Here is a 22,834-nt window from a genome sequence, read left to right as displayed (position 1 = left end):
CGGTGTGGAGCTTTCAAAGCTTTGTCCCGAGGCATACGATGCGATCCTAAGCCCTGATAACGCATTGTATTATATCCTAACTGTTTTCAACCTGAGAATTTGGATCATAAATCCTAAACTTGATCCAATACAATATATTTTGAGTTATGGCTTGATTTTCTATGTAATTTATGATATAGTAAAGAATACTTTGTTTTGTTATGATCATGTTATTGACGGTAAATGACTCCATTTGATATTTTGAACATGTGTGAATACGTAGACATTTTTGGAAGATTAAATGCTACAATTTAAAATGCCGATACGTATATATCAGTATACATTATTAATATTTAACATTACGCATGCATTCAGTAAGGATTAAAACGAAAAAACATGTGTCAAAAAAGGTTCTAGCTGCATTTCCGAGGACAGCACAAACAAAAAAATACTGGCAACCGGGAAACGCCAGAGAGTTTCGCGCCACAATTTTTATTTTTTCATTTAAAAAGGCGCGAGTTCTCGTGTGACCTTTCCGCGGCTTCCGAACACGGCCAGCTTTTTGCACAAAAATGAATGGCGACGGGGGATAGAAATCTTTCTCACGCCTGATGCCATGGGAAATGAATTGAAGTGACGCGCTCACTGTTGTATCTTTTAAACTGCAGTTTTATGAGCTCGTGTATTTTGACTGCGATAAGTTTTATTTTGTTATTTAGTCCGTGTTTACTCGTTGAGAATGTTTTTAGGGGGATTAGCCAACGTCTTATGCAGACATTATTAGGACGTTGCCCTTTTAAAAATTATAATTTGAATGTAAGCTACAAATAATATTCGATACTTATCAAATTCCAGTTTCGTTGATTTAAAATACATAAACACTCTAAATCTCCATTTTCTACTTAACACAAGTATCTGAATAAAAAAAAGTTCAGCAAAAACTTAAAATTATTTAATCACATTTCTGGTCGCAGTCGTAGGTATGTTTTTTCATGAAAATCGACTAAAACCGCAGCAAGGCTAGATGCGGTAGTGGGGATAGGATAATTAGGGGAAGTGGTGGGGCCGGGTCGATGACCGCAAGCCTCCGTTCGTCCGCCAACAGATGGCGTCACCGTCACAGTACCTAGTTCAGTTTTTTACCGACTCTCAGTCGTCTCCCACGTTCAAGCCTCAGGTAGGTATAATTATGATGAATTTGAATTTTATTGACGGTTCACAGTATTTGTATTTAACTATGACTGACATTTCTGTTAATAATACAGACTTTATTAGCCTTATAGATGATTTATTGGAACTAAGTTCATCAGTCATGCATGATATGATAGCGGTAATTTTGTTTTTGAAACTGTTGTTGCTTGTGACTCACGGACCAAGTAAACAAATGTACAAACATGTAATAAAATCCATTATATTCCAAATTAATGAGCTAATCCACGAAAAATATTTAAATAGCTCACTTCACATCACTGCCGTATGACGCATACGCAACTCGAATCGGACGTATAACGTGTTATATTTCGGAAACGGCGGATTGTTTTATACACACCTTTTAAATTCACACGGCTCACTCCAAAAACAATTACAAATCTATTGTGAAACACTAAATAACATTAACGTCATCGGATACACAAAAGATTGACTGACAACTAGCGTAGTGGTGTACCGTGTACCGTGTACCGTACTATATCGACAATGCCACAATAAAATCAGTTTTCAATACGCCTGTAATTCACTTTGATTATTATGATTGGACTTTATTAAGGCAATTATTGAGGATCCAGATAACATCTATTGTGAGGGATAGATTAGCATAAGGTTGCGTCAGATAGCTGGTAGACGTGGGAAAGTGGATAGTTAATAATATCGGTTCGTGAGTGGTAGCGGTGTTTGATTCCATTACAACAATTGACGGGAGTATGAAAGGTTATAGTAACGTTTCATCTGATTGTTAGAGCCCATCACTAGCTTCTATCTTCAAACGAAATCATGTGAACACAGAAACTTGGACAGAATGTTTTAACAGGTGTTAATGGCAATATGAAGTTAAATAATATTTTTGAAAATGATTTTACAAATATGTTTTTCAGCTTAAAATAGCTTAGAGTAGGTACCGGAAAATTGCCTCTTCAACTTTCTGCTCTATATTTTTTTTAATATCTTTCCTCTTAAGCAGTTAAACCCGGAAATTATCCAGAACATCTCGTTGGTTTGATTGCCTCGAGATGTCTTTATATCGACCAAAATGGGTTAAAGTGGTGCGTCCTTAATGACGTAGAATGTGACCACCGCGGGCAGTTCGCGTAATGAATATTTAATTGCACGGAAATATTTTGTGACCGGACAAAGTGGGCCTAGCTTTGTTAACTAAATTGCAGTCATTATGAATGTATGCAACATATCTATATGTACATATAAGTATCATGTTTGTATGAGCGATGTTTGAAATACTGCCCTATTTTCCCTGCCAATATAAGTGCGAAGTGTACATTAATTTTCAGACATAAAACTATGGTCTTATTGGTAATATTATCGACAAAAAATTGTGTACAAGACGACAAACATATTTGTCGACGATACTCGACGCAAACTTTAAGATCCTGGCTCCTGGAAGCCGAGTTCTAAAAGGACCTTTATTAATACCATCGCCTGTAATTTACAGTCTCTTAGAAACACAGATATCACATAATGTTGATAAATTGTCGAACGCCAAAGAGTAGCCAACCCACTCACTTTTCGGGTGTTATACCGCCTCATTAGCATTCACTTACCGAAACAATATTTTAGTCTATGACCAGTGAAGGGCCGAATTGTGACATAAACATTGATTTAACAAACGTCACATAAATTATAAAGTTTATTTGGTTAACATCTACATTTTGTGACATTTTCCGATTTAACAGCACTGTTACTATGATTCATTTGACGTATTCAATTTACGTAGATTTCAGAAAATCAATTTCTATTCCGTTGAAAATTGTTGGCTCTAAAATGTTTTACATTTCCATTGTGCACAAATGTTAAGAGGAGACCTATCATTTTTATTGCGTTGTGTTAAGTACAGAAGCTTTTTAACTGCAAACGAAAATTATTTCTCTGAATGGTAATTACAAACTCACAGACTCTAGCGCAGAAAAACATTGATCTATTGATTTCCTGACACATGTGGCCAGTCAAAAATGAAAAAAAAAATCATTTTTAAATCTCACGAAACCGAAAACCAGCCAATTTAACATTCCATTTTCAAATCTTCAAAACAAATCGAATGCCTTCTTTTTTCAAAATCCATTTCGAAGGTTTATGGTTAGCATTGCCCTGCCATTGGCTAACGGTACGCCCAATGGATACTATGACTGCGCATGATTCCTTTATAATTGAGAATCACTCTGTGCTTGTACAATTTCGGTTCGGTCGTCACGACGACCCATTACCTGCTTACGTATGAGAACTATTTTTGTATATTTTATTATTCTTATTATAAAGAAAAGTGTCTGTCTATACGTTTTTGAGGTAACATATTATGTACTTCCTTTTCACGTGGTGATCTTATTAAGTACATTTCAGAGAAAATTATCACTTACGATGTAGCAATTCTGCAGTTTATCTCTATAGTTACAAGTACAGATAGTGGTTCAACAAAGGAAGTTATCATACAATCTATGAGTACCTACGTTATCTTTTAAGGCTACATCAGCACCAAAAACAATAGCCCGGCAATGAAATAGCCCACAGGCTATCTTTCCCCACACCGCATCCATAGACAAAGAGATCTATGGCCTATTCTATCCAAAGACCACACGCCAGATATTTATTATCTATGCTAAATACTCTGGGACAAATTAATTGATAATAAGATACTTACCATTATTTTACTTAATGGATGACTTCGTTCGTTAATTTTACGATCAAGTAGTTAAGTTTATATTAAGTTTATTGTTGATATGTAGCGTTAATCTTTAGTGTGACATTGAGGGGTAATAAATGCTTAATTGGAGCAAATTTTAAAGTCATTTGGCGGATGGCCAACAAGTTAGAAAGCGGGTCCAACTGGATTCTAAGGGATGAAGATAATAGAAGTCTATGCGACCGTAATTTAATATGAGCACGTAGTACTCTACCTATAAAAACATTTTGACAAGTGATTCTTGTGCCACAAATATAGCAACTCAGTCAAAAGGACTTTCAGGACTATATAATAGTTATTTTGGCAACCAAAAGTATTATCTAGAAGATTCTAACACAATTTTTATTCTTACAAACGACAAACAATTGTATAAAACGCAACATTTTCATAATAAAAAAAAAACTATTAACTTCCAGCCATGTTGAATGTTAGCTAAAAAGAACCTGTTTAGAATCGACTGAAGTATTGTATAACGTGAGACCCCATTCGTATCCGTTCGTCGAGGATAACTCAACCAAATTAAAACGACCACCGTTGTAGAAACTTAACTGTTTTACGAGCTAACTTTTGAATTTAGTCGGGTTGTACGCTGAATCACGATGTAGAAGACTGAATTCAAACTCATTATAGAGTCGAGTACCTGTATGTAGGTTTTATTGCTAAACCGCTAAATGTCTTTGTAAGTGTCGTGTGTTTGTCTACATGTAGGTACGTATAATGACACGTTTTGTGATGGCCTTTTTTTAATATCAATGTCGACTAGCTAGGCAATTTTAGTTGTATGATAACAGCAATTATCTAGCTAACTTTAATAGTACTTTCTGTAGATTTTTTATATTATTTAATTAGTCAAAAGCTAATTTTGAATATATTTTGTCACTGATTGCAAAACCTAACATTAATTACTGGCTGTAATAACAATATGGCGAACCCATTTCAAATTAAGAATGTTCACTCACCTATATTGTACACTAATTCTAATAGGCTTGAACAAACCATTATGCTCTTCCTTGATACATTGAAAAATGATCTTTAGTGCAATGAAAATAAGTGCTATTTTAATTTATCTTGTACGGTCATATCCTTTAGAGACCCTTATAATCGTGGTAAGTTCAATAGAGCCTTGCTCAAGGAATAGTATCATAAAATTTATATCGACATAGATGTCTAAGCAGTGTTCAATAAATGCGTGGGTTAAGTTTAACTATAAGTTTTAATAGTCAACTTTGAGAACACACAACGTTAATCAATGTTAGGTAAACGCGTTTAATTTTAAGGAACATTCTTATATACTTTCCATTTACTTATTTAACCATTTATGTACACAGTAAAGACACACGAAAGGAGAAGAAGTAACATTAATATAGTACAAAGGTACTGCTTATTTCTAAAGAAACATCCTTTTACCAGTCAACAATGTAAAATGTTATGGGTCTACGTTTGATTTTCAGTGGTCATAAGTACCTAATAATATACCAGTGACTTGAATTAAACTAATTACGTGAACACTAAGCCTTAATCGAATTTCGGAAACGATGTTACTAATTTCGCTATACAGACGTTTTCACTGAAAGAAAGTAAGTAAATGAAAAAGGACGCCTAAACAATTAAATAAAAAAAAAACACACAAGTTACAATAATTACGTTAGAAAATAAAATTCATGAAATAAACTCTACATTAACGTCACAACGTAAACAATTTCCTAACACAACACAGCTTGTTTACAGCTCTTGAAAATAAAGACAGAGTAAACACGCTTATCTCAAGCAAATAATCCCATAACATGTCTAAAACAACCACCATATTACACAGGCTATATTTCCTACAGAATTGAGTAAAACAAGTTACAAATGTACGTGCAATTACAATTAGTTCAAGCCCCGTACACATAGTATGCGCCCGCGCTTTCAGCCAGTTACCCGCCCCGTTAAAACGGTTACGCGGCAACGATAACCGTTTCGCAGCCGTACCCGGTTAGCCGTTTACGGGAATAAAAACGGGGAAATTTTATGTCGATGTTAATTTAAAAAATTCTGAAAAACCGTACTTAGGTATGTGAAAACCGCTGCGGTTCACCACTAATGTGTTAATATGTTCTTATTTCTTTTAATTCTTAAACTTGTGCTCTTTTTGAAAAATATTACATATACCTACAGGGCTGTTCTTACCGCATTTATATTTAAAATTTTTGGTGGGAAATCATCAAATGCCCCGCTCCTGCTGTGGGCGCAGCGTGAGAGTGTCAGACTCTTACTGACTAAAACCCATCACATTTCTTCTGAAGCCTTTCATATACCAGGGTCGCGGTAACTCTTTCGAACAACCCCGCAGCCCAGCACCGCATTTAGATATACTTACATTTGTATCAAATAACACAAAACAACTTAATCGACCAACCGTTCACTATACGCAATAAATTAACAAAACACAGCGCACAATTTTGACACATCACAGAATGACCGCCAGCACTAAAGTCGATTAGCAATCGCCTACTAGGTTTAGTCGAGTACTCGAGTCGTATCGATAAACGCGAATAACGACCGCGTGCGTTCATAAATCACTATCTCGGTACCGATCGGTCGGTTAAACTTTTAATACGATGTCATCGGCGAATGTCAAACGGTAAACGTCTATATTAGGAACTGTAGTACTCGATTTGAATCGACAACGTGTTTCATCGATGTGGTTTCGAATCGATAATGAAGTGTTTTTCCTATGGATTGTGAACGAACCTGTCATATCTATACATATAATAAATCTGTAAAAAAACTGTGTCTGTACATTGAATATATTAAAAAAATAATAATTGGGTGGGGTTTAGAAACAGTAATGGAGCACAAATCCAAAAAAAAAATTCTGTCTGTTTGTCTGTATGTCTGTATGTCTGTATGTCTGTATGTCTGTTTGTTTGTACACGCTAATCTTCGGAACTACTGAACGGATTTCAATGATTTTTTCTTTGTTGTATCAGTATTAGGCCTGGTCAACATATAGGCTATAATTTATCTTCGAAACTTGAAGACCTGATGCAGAACTCCAACAGACCAATAAAACTATAAGAGATACAAATATGGTGCCGTGGCAAAAATTGTTTCATTTGATGAGCATTTTCAGCTGAGATTATAAATTTTAAGATCTGGAACACCTGATGTGGAACCCCAAGAGCCCAGCTTCTCTGTACCATATACAGGTATGCCGTTTTAGCAAAAGTTGTTCAATTTGATAAGCACTTTCTATTGACTTATACAAATTGAAGATCTAAAACACCTGATGTGGAACTCCAGGGGCCCAGCTAGACTATAGCATATAGAGGTATGACGTTTTAGCAAAAGTTGTTCAATCTGATAAGCACTCTCTGTTGACTTATAAAAATTGAAGATGTAAAACACCTAATGTGGAAACCCAGGAGCCCAGCTAGACTATAGCTTATAAAGATATGACGTTTTAGCAAAAGTGGTTCAATCTGATAAGCACTCTCTATTGACGTGTAAACATCGAAGATCTGGAACACCTGATGTGGAACTTCAAGAGCAATACTACACTTGAAATGTATAGAAATGAATGTTATGAAATAGGTATAGTGAATCAAAATAAGTAATTAGTCCGTCTTTTAGATAACCCTAAAATAATGGACACGCATTTTTCTTTTCTCTCTCTCACAAACAAATAATAACGAAGATACAACAACGCTTGAATTTCGTGTTAAGTCACTGCTTAGTACAAATTTTACATACCTAGACGTGGCGTCACGAGCCTCCACTCTCTAACTTTGTTGCGTTTTATCTTCATTATTATTTTGTATATCTCTTCCAGACCTCGGGACTACAGAGTTCCAAATTTTTGGAAGGCAAACGTGGGGTCGAAGCCAACACGCTGAAGCCCTTTTGAGACAACTTTAATGAAATGGTGACACAAAACCGACGATTATCCCTTTATACACTATAGAAATGAACCCAAGGACAATCCCCGGTGGACGTCGTTAAAAAAAAGACAATTCCCGGTTCTGTGCTAAACTATTGCTAACTATGGAGGAAAACTACTTGGGCTATTTTGATGGGATGTTAGTGGATGACAATGTATTAGGTACATGTAAAAACGGCAGGTGGAGACTCGCCACCTCACTTACTGTAACCAGTCACTGAATAGCAACAAGAGGGCAATAGGGACATGAGCGGCTGAAGGGTGAGGATACCTCGGCGGACTTTAAACGCGGATTACGCGCTCCCTGTGCTTACCATGAGGCACCTACCCTCCGAGCAGGGCCACTAATCCTGCTCTAGCGACTCCACTCTGGACGGCCAAACCAAACCAGAGGCGTGAGACCTACCCCCGTCATGGTTCACTCCGACCGGCCGGAGATGGGGGACAGTATACTCTCCCTGGAGAACTCAGTATATATAGCCCCGCGGGGTCGCTACTCCCCGTCATCAGCCTCAGATGTCCTGCGGTGCCTATATCTCATTATTATTGTCGTTATTATCTCAAGAGCCTTTGTCCCAATTATGTTAGGGTCGACTTCCAGTCACGATGCAACTGAGTACCAGTGTTTTACAAGGAGCGACTGCCTATCTGACCTCCACAACCCGGTTACCCCTTGGTAAGACTTACTGGCTTCTGACTACCCATAACGACTGCCAAGAATGTTCAATGACAGTCGGAACCTACAGTTTAACATCCCCTCCAAATAACGGTCATTGGTATCCAAAATATACGTAGAAAGTACATACGAACTTAGAAAAGTTGCATTGGCAGGCACTTGCCAGACCTGGAATCAAAGACGCACGCTCATACTTGAGAGATTGGTTCTCTACCCACTAAACCACCACGAATTCCACTAAGTCACCACGACTTTGTCATCTATTTAATGTTTTTTTATGAAATAATACCTACGTGTAATATTTTTGCCACACACAACTTAAATGCGGTCTAATTAGAATCACTACTTTTATCCCTATGGTCACGTCTATTGCGACTATTCAGATCTTTGATTTTGCTGACCCCATAGTCGCTGGCATAAGGGACAGGATCCGCGTACGAAGTCGCGGGCAGAAGCTAGTAGTAAATATAAGAATTATTCATTGAGTGTTAGGTTTAAAATATTGCATCATGACAATGAGAAACAATCAATTGTTCAAGAAGGATTCGCTACAAGGCATAAATACTTTTTGAGCCCAACTTCCGTAACAGAAATCAATGTTGATACTAAGCAATAACAAGTACAATAGCCCAGTAGTAGTATTTGATCTAAACACAATTATTGTCAATATTTATAGCAAAGAATGCAATGCCACGGCTCAGTGGACAAAGGCACGCCATAGTTCCTGTATAACCATGGGAATGAGGCCAAGTTGACTAATAGCAAATTTTATAATACGTGAGTTTGTTTAAAACAAGACGAAAGTCGAGAAAATAATGCTCATGATGAAATTAATGTCAGATAACTGTTGGTACCTGCTTACGCTGTAATAAGCTGTTTCTTAGAAGTCAGATGTTATTTTTGTTTTCTGGAATAATTTTATTATTCCCTTAATAGAGCCTTTAAAAATACACTTTCGTACAAATACTGAAATGTCCACCTTGGTCACATTTACGTGAATTGCTGAAACTTTTAAGTAAAAGTTTAAGTTAATTACCATTCGAGTATTCGGCCCTTTTGAAAGAAGAAGAAGAAGAAGAAAGAAAAACCATTTATGTTACACACATATTTTGCTACTTTCAACTTTACTTAATAATCTTGTGATTGTGATATCGGTTCATTTTTGATGATATCTGACCCACCAACTAACCAAAGATAAAACACGGAACCAAAACATACAAGTTTCATTTTCATTAATTTCCCAACAGTTTGATTACGAACACCTTTCTTATTAGAAACCTAGCGGCAAGGAGATTACTTATAACCGCTCAGATCTATAGAACATACGTATAGAACATGTATAATCTTTCGCTTGAGAACTCCTTCACAACCTGTTTCCCTCATTTGAGCCTACTTCCGCACCTCGACAGCCTCTAACACATTCCTTATGTTTTCCCATATTATAGATACTATTTCAACTTTCCCAAATGAAACTACAAAATTAAGCAATAATGCAAATAATGTTTTCTTAGTGGTCGAATGAAAACAATTGAATCTTTTTAAGAACAACAACAAACAGGTGGCTTAAGTTCAATACAGGAATGGATAGGTGTCATAAATAGGGCACTGTACTGATTCTACAACATATATAATTAGATGAAATCTAACCTCTAGCTGATAGTGAAAGAATCTTCAAAAATCTTCTAACAAAAAATCCCAAGCATTTCAATTGTTCATAACCATAACGGTATATAAATTCACCACCTGCACCATCAGAATTTGCTTCTAAACCCAAAACCACATTTCCACCTACTACTCAGTTGGTAATTACAGCTAGTCCTAGCACTAAGAGTACTCGCACACAGGAAACTTTTAGTCGGCCGATAGTTTATTTAGGCTCATAAATCAGAATGAAGATGGAAGTACACACGTAACAACGATCAGGTATTTGTCCGGTATCAGACCGACTAAAAACTTTGATTGAATTCACGATTTCCTTTTATAATAATATTGTTCCAACCACCGGGACAACAGTCGGTCGACTGTTTAGTATGTAGTCTGCTGGTAGGCTAAGTGTACTGTATCTCCTACCCACGGTTAGAACCGAAGTAAATACAGTAGCTGCAACGTCCTACGCCTAAATCTGAAAGGTATTTATGACCGTACTTAGACAATATTTTAATGCGAATGATTTTATAAGCATGGTGTTACTTTGTTTTAACGATACAGATATCGTGTTTGTAATGTAACCATTCATCTGTTTTTAGTACACAATTAAAGTCTTTTGGTATTTAATTTAATATCTGGATCTTTCGTTTTATAACTGGTTGGTTAGGCAATATCAGTTTTGTCTTCATCGTTACCATTACAACTTTTAACATCGTCTATTACCATTACTGTTAAAATAACCCTTCTTGCCATTTACATTTAACTTCTAATGTTTACTTAAACTAAAACAAACTACTACAGTCCATCTGTCGTTTCCAGCTCAGTAGCAAGCAGTAAACACAATCAGATAGGGCGTCATTAGCACAGCGAGTGTCGAGTCAGACCTACGCATTGCTACCTGTCAGAACACGACTAACAGTTGCAGATTGGTATCTGATGTCACATCTGTGGGAATCTTTATTTAAAGCTGTGTAGTGACTGATGTTACGAGGTGTGGTGTAACATGTAACTGCTTAGTTAAATAAGTAAAAATATACAGTGCTCTATATTTTTATCCCGAGATGAAAATATGAAAATTACACTTGTTATAACATTTTGAAGCAAACCAAGACTAGAAATGCTAATAGAAGATGAGATAGAGCCAACAGTACCTAAAATAAATCCCCTCTTAATACACATTAGGTCTTAATGCAATGACTTTACCTTCCATTACAAAAATTTGCTGCTCAATACCAAAATACAATCTTAATAAGGCGATCTACAAACTAAGCAACAAAATGTAACAACATAAAATTGGTTTACACTACTAAACATAACCAGACTATCGAGAAACAACTGAATGTGAATCATGTAAAATTTTATTGAGTCTATTTAGCGTGTTCACGCGCCGGTCCCCTTTTGTTAAATCCGTGGTAACAATAAATTGATACAAATAAAGTTTTGCTGACACCTATCTAGGTTCTGAAATTGTAATCGTATTAGTATTATGCGTACTTTAGTCTCGTCTAAATGGTAAGAACTAGTACCTAATGGTGACTCTACATTGACGTCTTTTTCAGTTGAAAAATATACATCTTACATACTCCTCAGTGTAATTACGCTGAGAAGGGCCAACGGATTAAAAAATGGGAGTGGAAAACTTTGATTAGATAGAAAAGATAGCCTTTTGAACAGCCTTCCCAATTGCATTTCTCGGAAGAAATTTTGATATCAAATGGGTCTTGGTAACTATAGCACCTTGACGATACTTAAGTCGCGAATTCCAGAAATTGTATTTATCAATCAAGATTATGGCCGTTATCAAGAAAAAACGCAATATTTTGGGAAAAAGTACTCCACATTTTAGGTTTTTTTTGCGATAGCAAAACGTTATATGTTTCTCACGTGGACCGAGCCTATTATGAAAAGTAGCCGTATAAGTCACCTCGAAGCAATTTTTTAATTAAAATAGAATTATAGGAACAACCCAAAATCTTTACAAAAGAAATCCTTGATACTTCAGAAAATGTAAACGATTTACCCTTCCACGCGCACGATAAGATAACATTCATATTAATTACGTTAATCAAACAACCAATAGCAATAAATACATAGTTTGGTTAGATTTATGGCATCCGTTTGGACAATATCTGTGGTATAATCTATCGCTGGTACTGTAGAACAATATGTTGTTAATTATTCACCTGACTTTGCAAACGGTCTTAGGAGTAAAGCTTTGTTGACTTCGCCTATAGCTTAACTTGCTTTTCTGATATAATTTTTATTTTCATCAATTTTAAATTAATATCATCCTCCGAGCCTTTTTCCCAATCATGTTGGGGTCGGCTTCCAGTCTAACCGGATTCAGCTGAGTACCAGTGCTTTACAAGAAGTGACTGCCTATCTGACCTCCTCAACCCAGTTACCCGGGCAACCCGATACCCCTTGGTTAGACTGGTGTCAGACTTACTGGCTACTGACTACCCGTAACGACTGCCAAGGATGTTCAATGACAGCCGGGACCTACAGTTTAACGTGCCATCCGAAACACAGTCAATGGTGTCTAAGATATACTTAGAAAGTACATACAAACTTAGAAAAGTTGCATTGGTACTTGCCTGACCTGGGATCGAACCCGCGCCCTCATACTTGAGAGGTTGGTCCTTTACCCACTAGGCCCAATAGGACAAATTAATATATCTACGCATAATAAAAATCTGTCACGTACAAATTACCTACACTTTCAAAACTTAATTTTGATATAAATTCAATGATGATGAAAACTGACAGTCATTAATACTGAAAGATAGCTCAAAGTAATTGTTTCAAGCGAGTTACATTTTTAATTACTGCTAACAACGTGAGTCATGCAACAAACGAAGAACGTTTTATAAAGAAATAACAGTGGATCGGATGATTTCTAATTAATTTCATTGCGATCGTTTACGACTTACAGGCGTTCCACTTTGTTACGTTACAGAGCGCGGCAAATAAATATGGCGGATAAGCGGCCATTTTCATTGTTAGCGTGATTAGAAAGCTGGAAGATTGTTTATCGAAATAAATTAATTAGTTTTAATAACATGATTGTGTATTTTTCATATTAAAAAATATCTACGGAAAATACTTTCATATTGTTAGAATTGATATCAAATAATGACTGTATAAAGTATACAATTATTATTTTATTGGCAGAAAAATCTTCAGGTAGTTTATCGTGTGTAATCAGATTTATTTGTAACTTAGTCCTTATATTATTTTTCAACCTTGAGTTTCTGATAAATTATGTTTACCACTGGACAATAAATATTGACATTGTGTCTGGGTCGTGGCTCGGCAGATTTTCTCCTCATCATAAATATTGAACGATAAAATCAATGATATTTACAAAGAACAAGAATCTGTTCAAAATCTCACCAAGAAAGTATTACATTACAAGTAGGTACGTACATTATAAGGATACAATTCTTTTAATTACGCATTATTGCAAAACAAAGGCACTGTTCCGTAATATGAAACTTGCTAAACTATCATTGTACTTTAAGTGCTTATTGCCTCAATATTATAAAAATAAAAACGTTAGCTACATCACGAACCTTTTGACAGAGTACTTTCATAACCAATAGCCGCAATTGCCATCATTATAGATGATGAGATATAGAATTGACCGAATTACAAACACATATGCCCAATCTAACAATAGTCGGTGAATAGCCTCTATCAAAAATATAATTGTTACCCGCGAAAGTGGCAGCCGCAATATCCGCCAAGGAAATATCGGCTATCGCTCAAACAATCATCGGCAGACAAAAGGGCCGAAACAGTTAGACTACGTGTTGCAACAGACCGAACAACGAGCATGTCATTATGGGCCAGCTATCTCCATCTGAACTTCCACGCCTTCTCGAGATGCTCGGATTAGGACCACGGAGAAGCATGCGGATGATTTTTCAGAGGTCTCAGCCGAGTGGTCAGCAACGAATCTCAAGCATTTGTGGTGGCCGAGTAGTTTCTCCCAATTACAACGTCTCTAGCCGGCGATTGGCCGCTCCACGAGGAATCCGGCCTGTCGTGACTGTGATAAAAAAAACTGACGCAAATTGCCGATACGCCTCGTGCACACAATTTCATGCTCCGACTTCTCAACGAACAGTCTAGATTCGTCATATTTCCAACAACAATGTGATCACATGAAACTAGATCCTGACGCGAATCTGCAACGGATTGAATTAATTAATAGTTCCAAATCTGTAGCTAATGACTATTTAATGCGTGTCGGTAAAAAAGAGTCGATAGATCACTTTACGAATGGTGTTTTATTCAATTGTATTGTTCTAATTGGTGTTTTTTGTCGACATTTATCATTGATGCGGTAGAAGGCATTATGGCACTGACAGTGATCTTGTAGTACATTAGTCTCGTGGAAAGGTTATGAGAACGGAACGCGGCGCTGCGAGCGCGAGGACGGCCACATATCTTATTAGTTCATTTCCCGTCTCATTACTATCGTCGCCTAATTTATAACTTTAATGTTCTGTGCTGATTATTATTTATGAGTTTTCATAATTCTGTTTTTGTATCAAAGTAATCGTAATATCAATTGATTAAGTATTTGTAGTGGATGTATTTGTAGTCGGTACGTATAAATAGCGCCGTCCACTGGCCGCACTCGATCAGGGCCACAACATGAGATCGACAAGTCATCGCGCTTCGTCACGCCATGGTTCGATTTGTCGCAAACTACTAAATGTTTTTGTGTTCTATAGGGTTGTCAAAACTTAGATAAAATACATAAACGTAGGTCTACTTTAGAGTTCCAAATAATTGAGATTCGGCTATATTATTTGATAGTTTCCTACTGTCTTTGCGTCAGCTTCAATATATATTTATTTAGCAGTCTGTATCCGTGGCAAAACTTAATCTACTTTGCATCACCACATTATTGAGACTGATGAAGAACTAATTGAAGACATAATAACGACCTCGATGGCGCAATGGTCACCATGCCGGACTGCCGAACCTGAGGTCCCGGGTTCGATTCCCGGTTCGGTCGACATGTGTGTGATGAGCATGTTTGTTGGCCGTGGTCTGGGTGTTACAATATGTATTTATCAATATGTATATATGTAGCTATATGTAGTTTATCAGTTGTGTTAGCACCCATAACACAAGTTAATTAATAACTTACCATGGGGCTAACCGACCGTGAGTGAAAATGTTAAAAAAAAAAAAACAGGGATTTTCTTTCCTTATAATTTCAAACTTTCATTTACTATGTCATTTAGTCGCTTCGGTGGCTAGCAGGTGTTCGCAGCCAAGGGAAACGAACAATTACGTAAAGGTTAAAAACATCTTTTGAACCCCTTCTAGCAGTTTGCACTTGAACTTAACCATCTTAATCCAACAAAATCTCTCGTTCAAAAGCTACTAATTGTTAATTTTTCTGATCTGATTCCGTGGATGTTTTCTTCCAATTAGATGTGGCAACACAGCCTGATGGTTATCTGTGGACGATTCGTTCCGGGAGGACGCGGCGCGTGACGACCGTCGATTAGAAATCTCGTCTCGGATGCCGCAATTCAACGTGGGGCTGTCGATTGGCTGGCTCTAATAAACAGTTCTACTGCTATTGGCTCACATTTTTTATTAAAATTTTGTAGCTTTTTGTTAGAAGAATAGTGTCTTTTATTAAAGTAGTCTTCTACTTTTAAATCATTGCATGACACGTTCTAAATATGGAGTCGATTTTGGCAAGGAAACGATAAGAAGTATGTTTGCTTTTAGGAGTAATCCATACAGGCCATGAGGTTTTTTTTTAATGTTTCACTCACCATGAGTTGAAGATTTAGTTCAAGAGATAGTCAGCTTTACCGCCATATCGTTCGTGCAATGTACGAGGAATATGAATTAAAATGATTTACTTATGAGAAGCCTTAAAATATGATCCGATTAAAACCAATAAAAAACTGAGTTAAAAGTAGATTTATTACCTCATGTACAAGAAAGTTAGTTAAATTCACTGATATTTTAAATTTAATCTCTTATTAAAACAATTCTTGATTAAGAATTAAACATATTCAAATTCAAGACTTAAAATAATTCATAGTTAAGTTATTCATAGGTACCGCTACACGTCATTAATGCTGTTTAGTATACATTTCGCATATTTGAAGATAAAATGGAGATATTGACCTTGGCATTGCAAATTCATAGAATCAAAGTCCTTGTCAGACCGCATGGTTTTATAACTTCGAGCATTTTATGACGAAAACTTATCATGTGATATTTAACACAACTTTACATTAAGATTCGATATTGAATCGAGTTGTTTTACAGTTTAACATGATGATAATGAAGTATTTAATATAGTTACTGTAGCTACTATTCAACTTACGATAATTTTTCTATCGTTTTTGGCTCTGTTGAAACCATTCCTTATTCCTTATGAACATCCTGATATAATTCTCACTTCTAACCAAAAAACTTTTCTTATTTTTATAACATGACTGGTTACGCCTTTAATAACTTTAAAGAAGTAAAATGTGCTTGTAATTCTATTTTTGTTGAATCTTAAGCAATGGCTGAACGCAACAGACCAGAACGGCAGGAAAAGAAACTCGTTTGAATCATAATGGATTCGTTGCAATTTAGGCTCATGATTCTTGTAATAAAAGTTGGAATTGTTACTGTGGGATTAAGAGTAGGACAGGAAAAAATGGATGTCACTGAAGATGACAACTTACGTACATGACAAAGTTGAGGATATAACTTTGGAAGATTTGATGAAGAAAATAGGAAACAAGCAAAACATGGTCATTTAGTACTATGGAAAGTAAAGTAAATATTACTTAAGAATAAGATGCAAAACAAGAAAAAGACTGCGATGACAACCAATAAAATTATCACATTTAAATTGACTGCAAACATGGTCATAAATATGTTGCTTTACCATAAAAGCTTCAGTTAATAACGGGTGAGTGTTTGAACTCCAAAGGTAAAGTCAACCTCACACGTCGTTTCCTTAATCGAATATGAAACTTCGTTTTATTTCCATAAAGCTTTATTTAAATCTACATATCGATACGAGTGTAGACGCCCACTCTACCGTTGCCATGGTTACCTCGCATTTACTTCGGGTTATTTTGGTGATTCGTTCCCGCACACGAAGTAATCGATTTGCTACGATTCAAAACCGAATTTTAACACCTGTATCGATTCTCCATAAATATTTCCTAAATGGTCTCTCTAACACTTAGAAACTATCTATTTGAATTTTTTAACTTTTATGAGTTTACAAGAATACATTGTATTTTGTAAGCATTATACAGATAGTGTTTTGTATAAATAAATATTTTTACTTAATTGTATTTCTTACCGGTTATGTTGCGACACTTGACAAATAGGTTTTTGCACGTACATTCAAGTATCCGAGTTTTTGTTAGTTTTTGCTACATAGTTGGTAACGACAATGACGGAACAATTCAAAACTTTGAGTAAATGGAGACAACGATAAAGTTTTGTGTGGACTCGCATAGCAACTAGGTACGGTCAGCAAAAAACTTGGGTTTTAACAATTTTAGAGAATTACAGATGAAAGAAAAGGAGTTTAGTGCAGCATTATGAAACAACAGTGCACGAAATACAAAAGAACAATGACCCAGATCCGCCAAAGATAACCATCGAAGTGACGCATGTGTGGAATCGATAACAGTAGTGTTCACGCACGCACTCGCCGACGTTATCCAACCAATATTTACTCAGGTAACAGAAACACGCGAAACGCTGCGAGCGTGTGAACGCGCCCGACTTATACACTCCACTAATTGTGTTAAAGAGAGCCCTTAGACGTTGCTGAAGGGCGAGCTCATTCAACAAGACGTCACGATACACTCCTTGTGTAAAAAATATCATACCTACCTATTCACCGGCCAACAGCTGCAGCGAAACGGAACGGCAGATGCGCGTGAGCAGCCGACGCTGTTATTATAGAAACTACAAAAAGCGGCAGCCAGTTTCTAAGTACGCGTGGATTTTTCACGGAGATTGTGTGGAAAACTTACCGTCGGTGATGAGGCGGTGGTGCGGTGGCAGCGCCGGCGCACTCACTAACAGCACACGTGCACGAATGCCGCGGGCGCGCACCTGTCGCGGAATGACTGGCCATTTCCATATTAGATAGTATTTATGAACGGGCAAGGCGCTCGCGCAGCCCGACGCGCCGAGGTGGACTGACTGCCGCCGCGCGCGCTACCTGCGCCCACCTGTCCCCCTCCGCCCCACCACCAGGAACCGGATGGTAGTCCAAAACAAAACGGCCAACAAAGGACGTGCCGCGAATGTTCGCGCCACTGGTCCGCTCCATATATCGACGAGGGTCGGCGAGCCCCCGGCCAGCCCTTACTGTTTACTCGCAACACCTGACTCACGCGCCGAAAACACAGCCCCCGTCGATCATAATGATGATTTAATAAGGATCGATACTGCGGTCGACGCACTTCCAACCGTTGTTTTAGTTATTGAACTTGCTTCATTTAAGGTTAATTTCAAATATAGTAAACGGTGCAGCGAAACAAAGAAATGGTTGACACACGAGGCGACGGCGACGCTCGGTCACCTGCTGAATTTGCACAATCGGAAAGAATGATTGCTCAACTGATTGTCGAAGTACTTGTAAACACAAACAATGCTTTAACACCGGGTGGATATCCGAGGCCGGTTTCGTCGTCCATTTTGTTCATAACAGTGATTTGGTTACGTTAAATTTATTTACAAATCGGTTCCTGTTATTTGTAAACGAGTGTCGGTGGACGCCGCCCGTTATTCACACTTATCTATTGTATCTGATACGATATCGTGCCGTGCAATGGTACTTTAATCAAATCTCTACGTGATTTCGTCGGCATTAACGTACAACAATATCATTATTGTCAATAAACTTTCCAATGGTCTGAAGTACATTCTGTCTGTGCATTTTAGTTAAACGTGAGACCGTTTTAAATTGTGACTGTAAATCAAATTTCCATTAATCCCTTGTGATCCAAATGCTAGTACGCAGCCATTAAATTCTCATCATCTTTCGTTTTTTGCGTTGACACTGCGTGTGTGTAGGTATGTGACCTCAACGATTTTGTCCCATAATTACGACACACGTCCTACTTACCACTAATCGACTCCACCTTTTATTATTTTTATTTAAACTCGAAAAGTTATCCAAAGTAGGCTAAACTTTTCTTTGCTCAAATGAGAGCCGGAGAGAAGTGACATTTTATTTTAGTGATTATACTACTTTCTTTGAGTATGCATTTCGAGAAAATAATTGTAAAAAACTTGATGCCGACACTTTTTGCTCAAAATTCTACGCCGACTTTTATAGGTGAAACTTTACTAACTAACACAGCTCCGACAGCTCAAAGTAAGATAAATTCTTTCAAACTTTAAAACATAGATGATATACGTACATTTCCAAACAAACTTAATTGTAAACATATGAAATAACACCACTTGAACGATCATAGAATTTACAAGTAACGCATCAACGGCGTGCGTTTTCACACCTCGTAAAGTCTTAGTATTTACTGTTAATTTCACGCCAACAATACATGTCAGCGGTGCAGAATTACTTCCTAAGTAAAAGCATAAACCCCTTCTGATGTAGTCGGGTAAAAATGTTCACAGCTGGAGTTTATCGTGGTAAGATGTAACAGGTCTTCAAATTCACTAGTCGAGTTCTGGGCGCGATAAACGCCACATGAGGTGCGCAAACGCAGCTACGATAGCGCGACACGTCACGGCACCTGCTGATAAGCGGCTGAACGCTGAATTTTACCCACTTTTATTTAACTACAACGGTTTATTAACTAAATACTGCTCTGAAATATTTCATATCGTATCAGCGAAACATTAAAAATTACAAATAATAATGTTTTTTTCACATAGAAAGTCGATATATCGCAACTTCTCTCTATTTTGTAAGTTATATTTTTCTAACTTCTCAAGAAAGTACTTTTGACTTCTTATCAGTCAATGTAACTTATATTTAGGTGTCGTAGTCCTATCTTTCGTAGGTATGTGTGATATCGTCAAAACTCTGCTATTCCTCATTTTTAGTCGCTAGTCGATACTCTGACTTGCAGTTTCATATCACGCATCGAGTTATCTGTCTGATCCCAGACTAGATTGGTATTTATAACTTGCATACACTTTGCTACTTCCTTTTAACATATGTACTTTAACTTAGTATATAGATTTCAAAAAAGTCATTTTGAGGAAGTGAATGTTAGTAAAAGCTTGACAGATAATAATGGGCTCGTGACCCACAGGTATCACCAATATTGCACTGACTGAATTGAGAACAGAGACAAAAGTATAGGAGCAGTGTAATTGACGATCACGTTACTTTAACCAGTCAAAACCTTCTAATCATGCAAGAAGCATATTATTAACACGCTTATATTAGCTTCACTTGCCATATCTTGGCATCTTAGTTTTGACCACTGCCCGGCCTGCGATTAGGATGATATTGCACACGCTCTGACTTCTGATGACAATACATGACTAGTGTGTTTTTAATTTTTTAAACTTTTAATTTGGTTTTATCATTTTTAAACATATAAACACTAAAGGTACAGTTTCCAATTCAAAATCAATTTCCCTATCACATATCCGCCTGTTTTTTCACACTCTACAATACATAGGCCATTTCTGCGCTATGCAATGCACCGGACCACAGGATGCGATCCGTCCGGGCTCCACAAAAACTACTCGCAGCCTCCGGGAAGAGCGCTAAGATGAGCCTGCAAAGGGAAATACGAGTTGCGTAATATCACATTACCTTTTACTTGAAGATTGGATTTAAATACGGGCATTCTCGCCTTTAGAGCATCAGCACACTGCAAATGTTTAGCCGGTCGATAGTTTTTTGGGCTCATAAGTCAGTGTGAAGATGAATGTCAGTGCGAACATTATCATGATCAGGCAGTATTAGACCGACTGAAAACTTTGATTGGAATCAAGGTGTTCTTTAAAAAGAAGGTGCCAAACATTAGGTCAACTGCCGGCTGATTGTTTAGTCTACAGTCTGCGGGTACTACTTGAAGATTGTATTTAAATACGAGTCTTCTCGCCTTTCGAGGGGCTTAAAAGGACTTCTATTTGAGGCCAGTTGCATCAACATTGAAGTTCACTATTACGTTTATGGTAAGTTAAGAAGGAAAAAAATAAGAGTATGCACATTGCCAATTAAAACCCATGGAGAAAAAAATACTAGCGAAGATGTCATAACGCAAAATCTCCTAAGTAACCGTATCCTACCCAAGCGTATCGCAAAAATGCGGGTGTTCGGGGGACGAGTACCTGATAAAAGTTATGTCACTCTAGTTGCGCAAGATGGAAATTGCCGTTTACCATTCTCAAAGACCCTCAAATATTCCATTTGGATATTTAGTAAATACGAGCCGTACGTACATTTGCACTACAAATGATAACAACATGATTCATGAACAAGAGGTATGTGTCATCGCAGATAATAACGGAAAATATTGTAAACGCCTGCATTTGTTTTTCTCAATGCAAGTGACAAATGAATCAGACTATAGAGCAAAAATTCGACAGTGAAAACATGGTGCAAAATTATAGCAAGATTGTTTTAAAGTTTTCAAACAGCATAGACTGGTTTTATTTAATTAAAATAAAGAGGAAAAATATTGTTGGCGAATTTAGCCTAGTTGATATATTTTGTATACCATGTGTGACAATAAAAATACAGTCAATTCTGAAAAAATAATTTGTTGATATATTTTTTTTTTTCAAAACTGGTTTTTTTACTACTAAATTAGCATTTTACCTCAGCAACATAAAATAAAATCTAAAACACAAACATAGACAAAACGCAAAGCGATAATACGCCATGTTGTGTTCACCGTGGGAACTACACGAACTCGCTACAATCGAATGTCACACACGACGAGAAATCGTATCGTCATAATATCACTTAGAAACTGTTGTGCGAAAATGTCAATTGATTCTATTGTAGTATTTTAATGAAGAGTTCGCTCTGTATTTCTGTGTGTTTGTATGCGGTGTAACGGATTTAAAGATTAAGAGTAGGTACCCCAGCGACTCCACGACCCCAGCGACAGCCGCGACAGGCGGCCAAAAGTTTGTTCAGCTCATAAATCAGTATGGAAATATATATATTTGACCGGTTCCGTATCGACTAAAAACTTTGATGAAATTCACGATTTACTCAAAAAAAAACAACCGTGGGGCCAACTGTCGGCCGACGGCCTTTGCAATTACTTACTGACTTCACAATATTCTACATGTGTAAAAACCACTACAGCTCGTACAGCCGCTCCTAAGTCTAAAGTCTCTGGTATTTTGTGCTTTAGACTTGCGTACAATATTTCAAATTTTATAGAACGGCAAGAAAATTTGACGACACTTCTTGAAATTTTCAAAGTCTAAATGTACCTCTACTAATGTAACTAAGCTCAGAAGTATTTACCTACGTCCATTTGCATAAAATAATCGCACCTGCTTGCAACTTATTACCTATATTATCTTTGCAGTAATAGCAATTGAACTAAAAGAAACTCAGAATGCCCACAGAAAACTAAGTTGTAAATATCTAAACTAGACAATTATAATTATTGTCCACAGACACTTTTCCGGGAAAAATAATAAATCTCAGTAAGAAAGTAGATTTATTATTATTTCCAGTCTTGGA

General features: G+C 36.9%; 1 protein-coding gene across 1 annotated transcript in view; it reads right to left on the bottom strand.

Annotated features, from left to right (window-relative positions):
* Window positions 1-19,078, bottom strand: part of LOC124645747 — a 34,636-nt gene extending 15,558 nt beyond the window's left edge. Inside the window, exons 1-2 of the mRNA XM_047185623.1 lie at window positions 19,019-19,078; window positions 18,168-18,339 (exon numbers count right to left, since the gene is read on the bottom strand). Coding sequence (XP_047041579.1) covers window positions 18,168-18,339; window positions 19,019-19,078 — 232 coding nt within the window. The remainder of the gene's footprint in view (window positions 1-18,167; window positions 18,340-19,018) is intronic.
* Window positions 19,079-22,834: the final 3,756 nt, after the last annotated feature.

The sequence above is a fragment of the Helicoverpa zea genome, chromosome 3 (assembly GCF_022581195.2).
Source record: "Helicoverpa zea isolate HzStark_Cry1AcR chromosome 3, ilHelZeax1.1, whole genome shotgun sequence".
Classification (NCBI taxonomy): Eukaryota; Metazoa; Arthropoda; class Insecta; order Lepidoptera; family Noctuidae; genus Helicoverpa; species Helicoverpa zea.
This window is presented reverse-complemented; position numbering and strand designations above follow the sequence as displayed.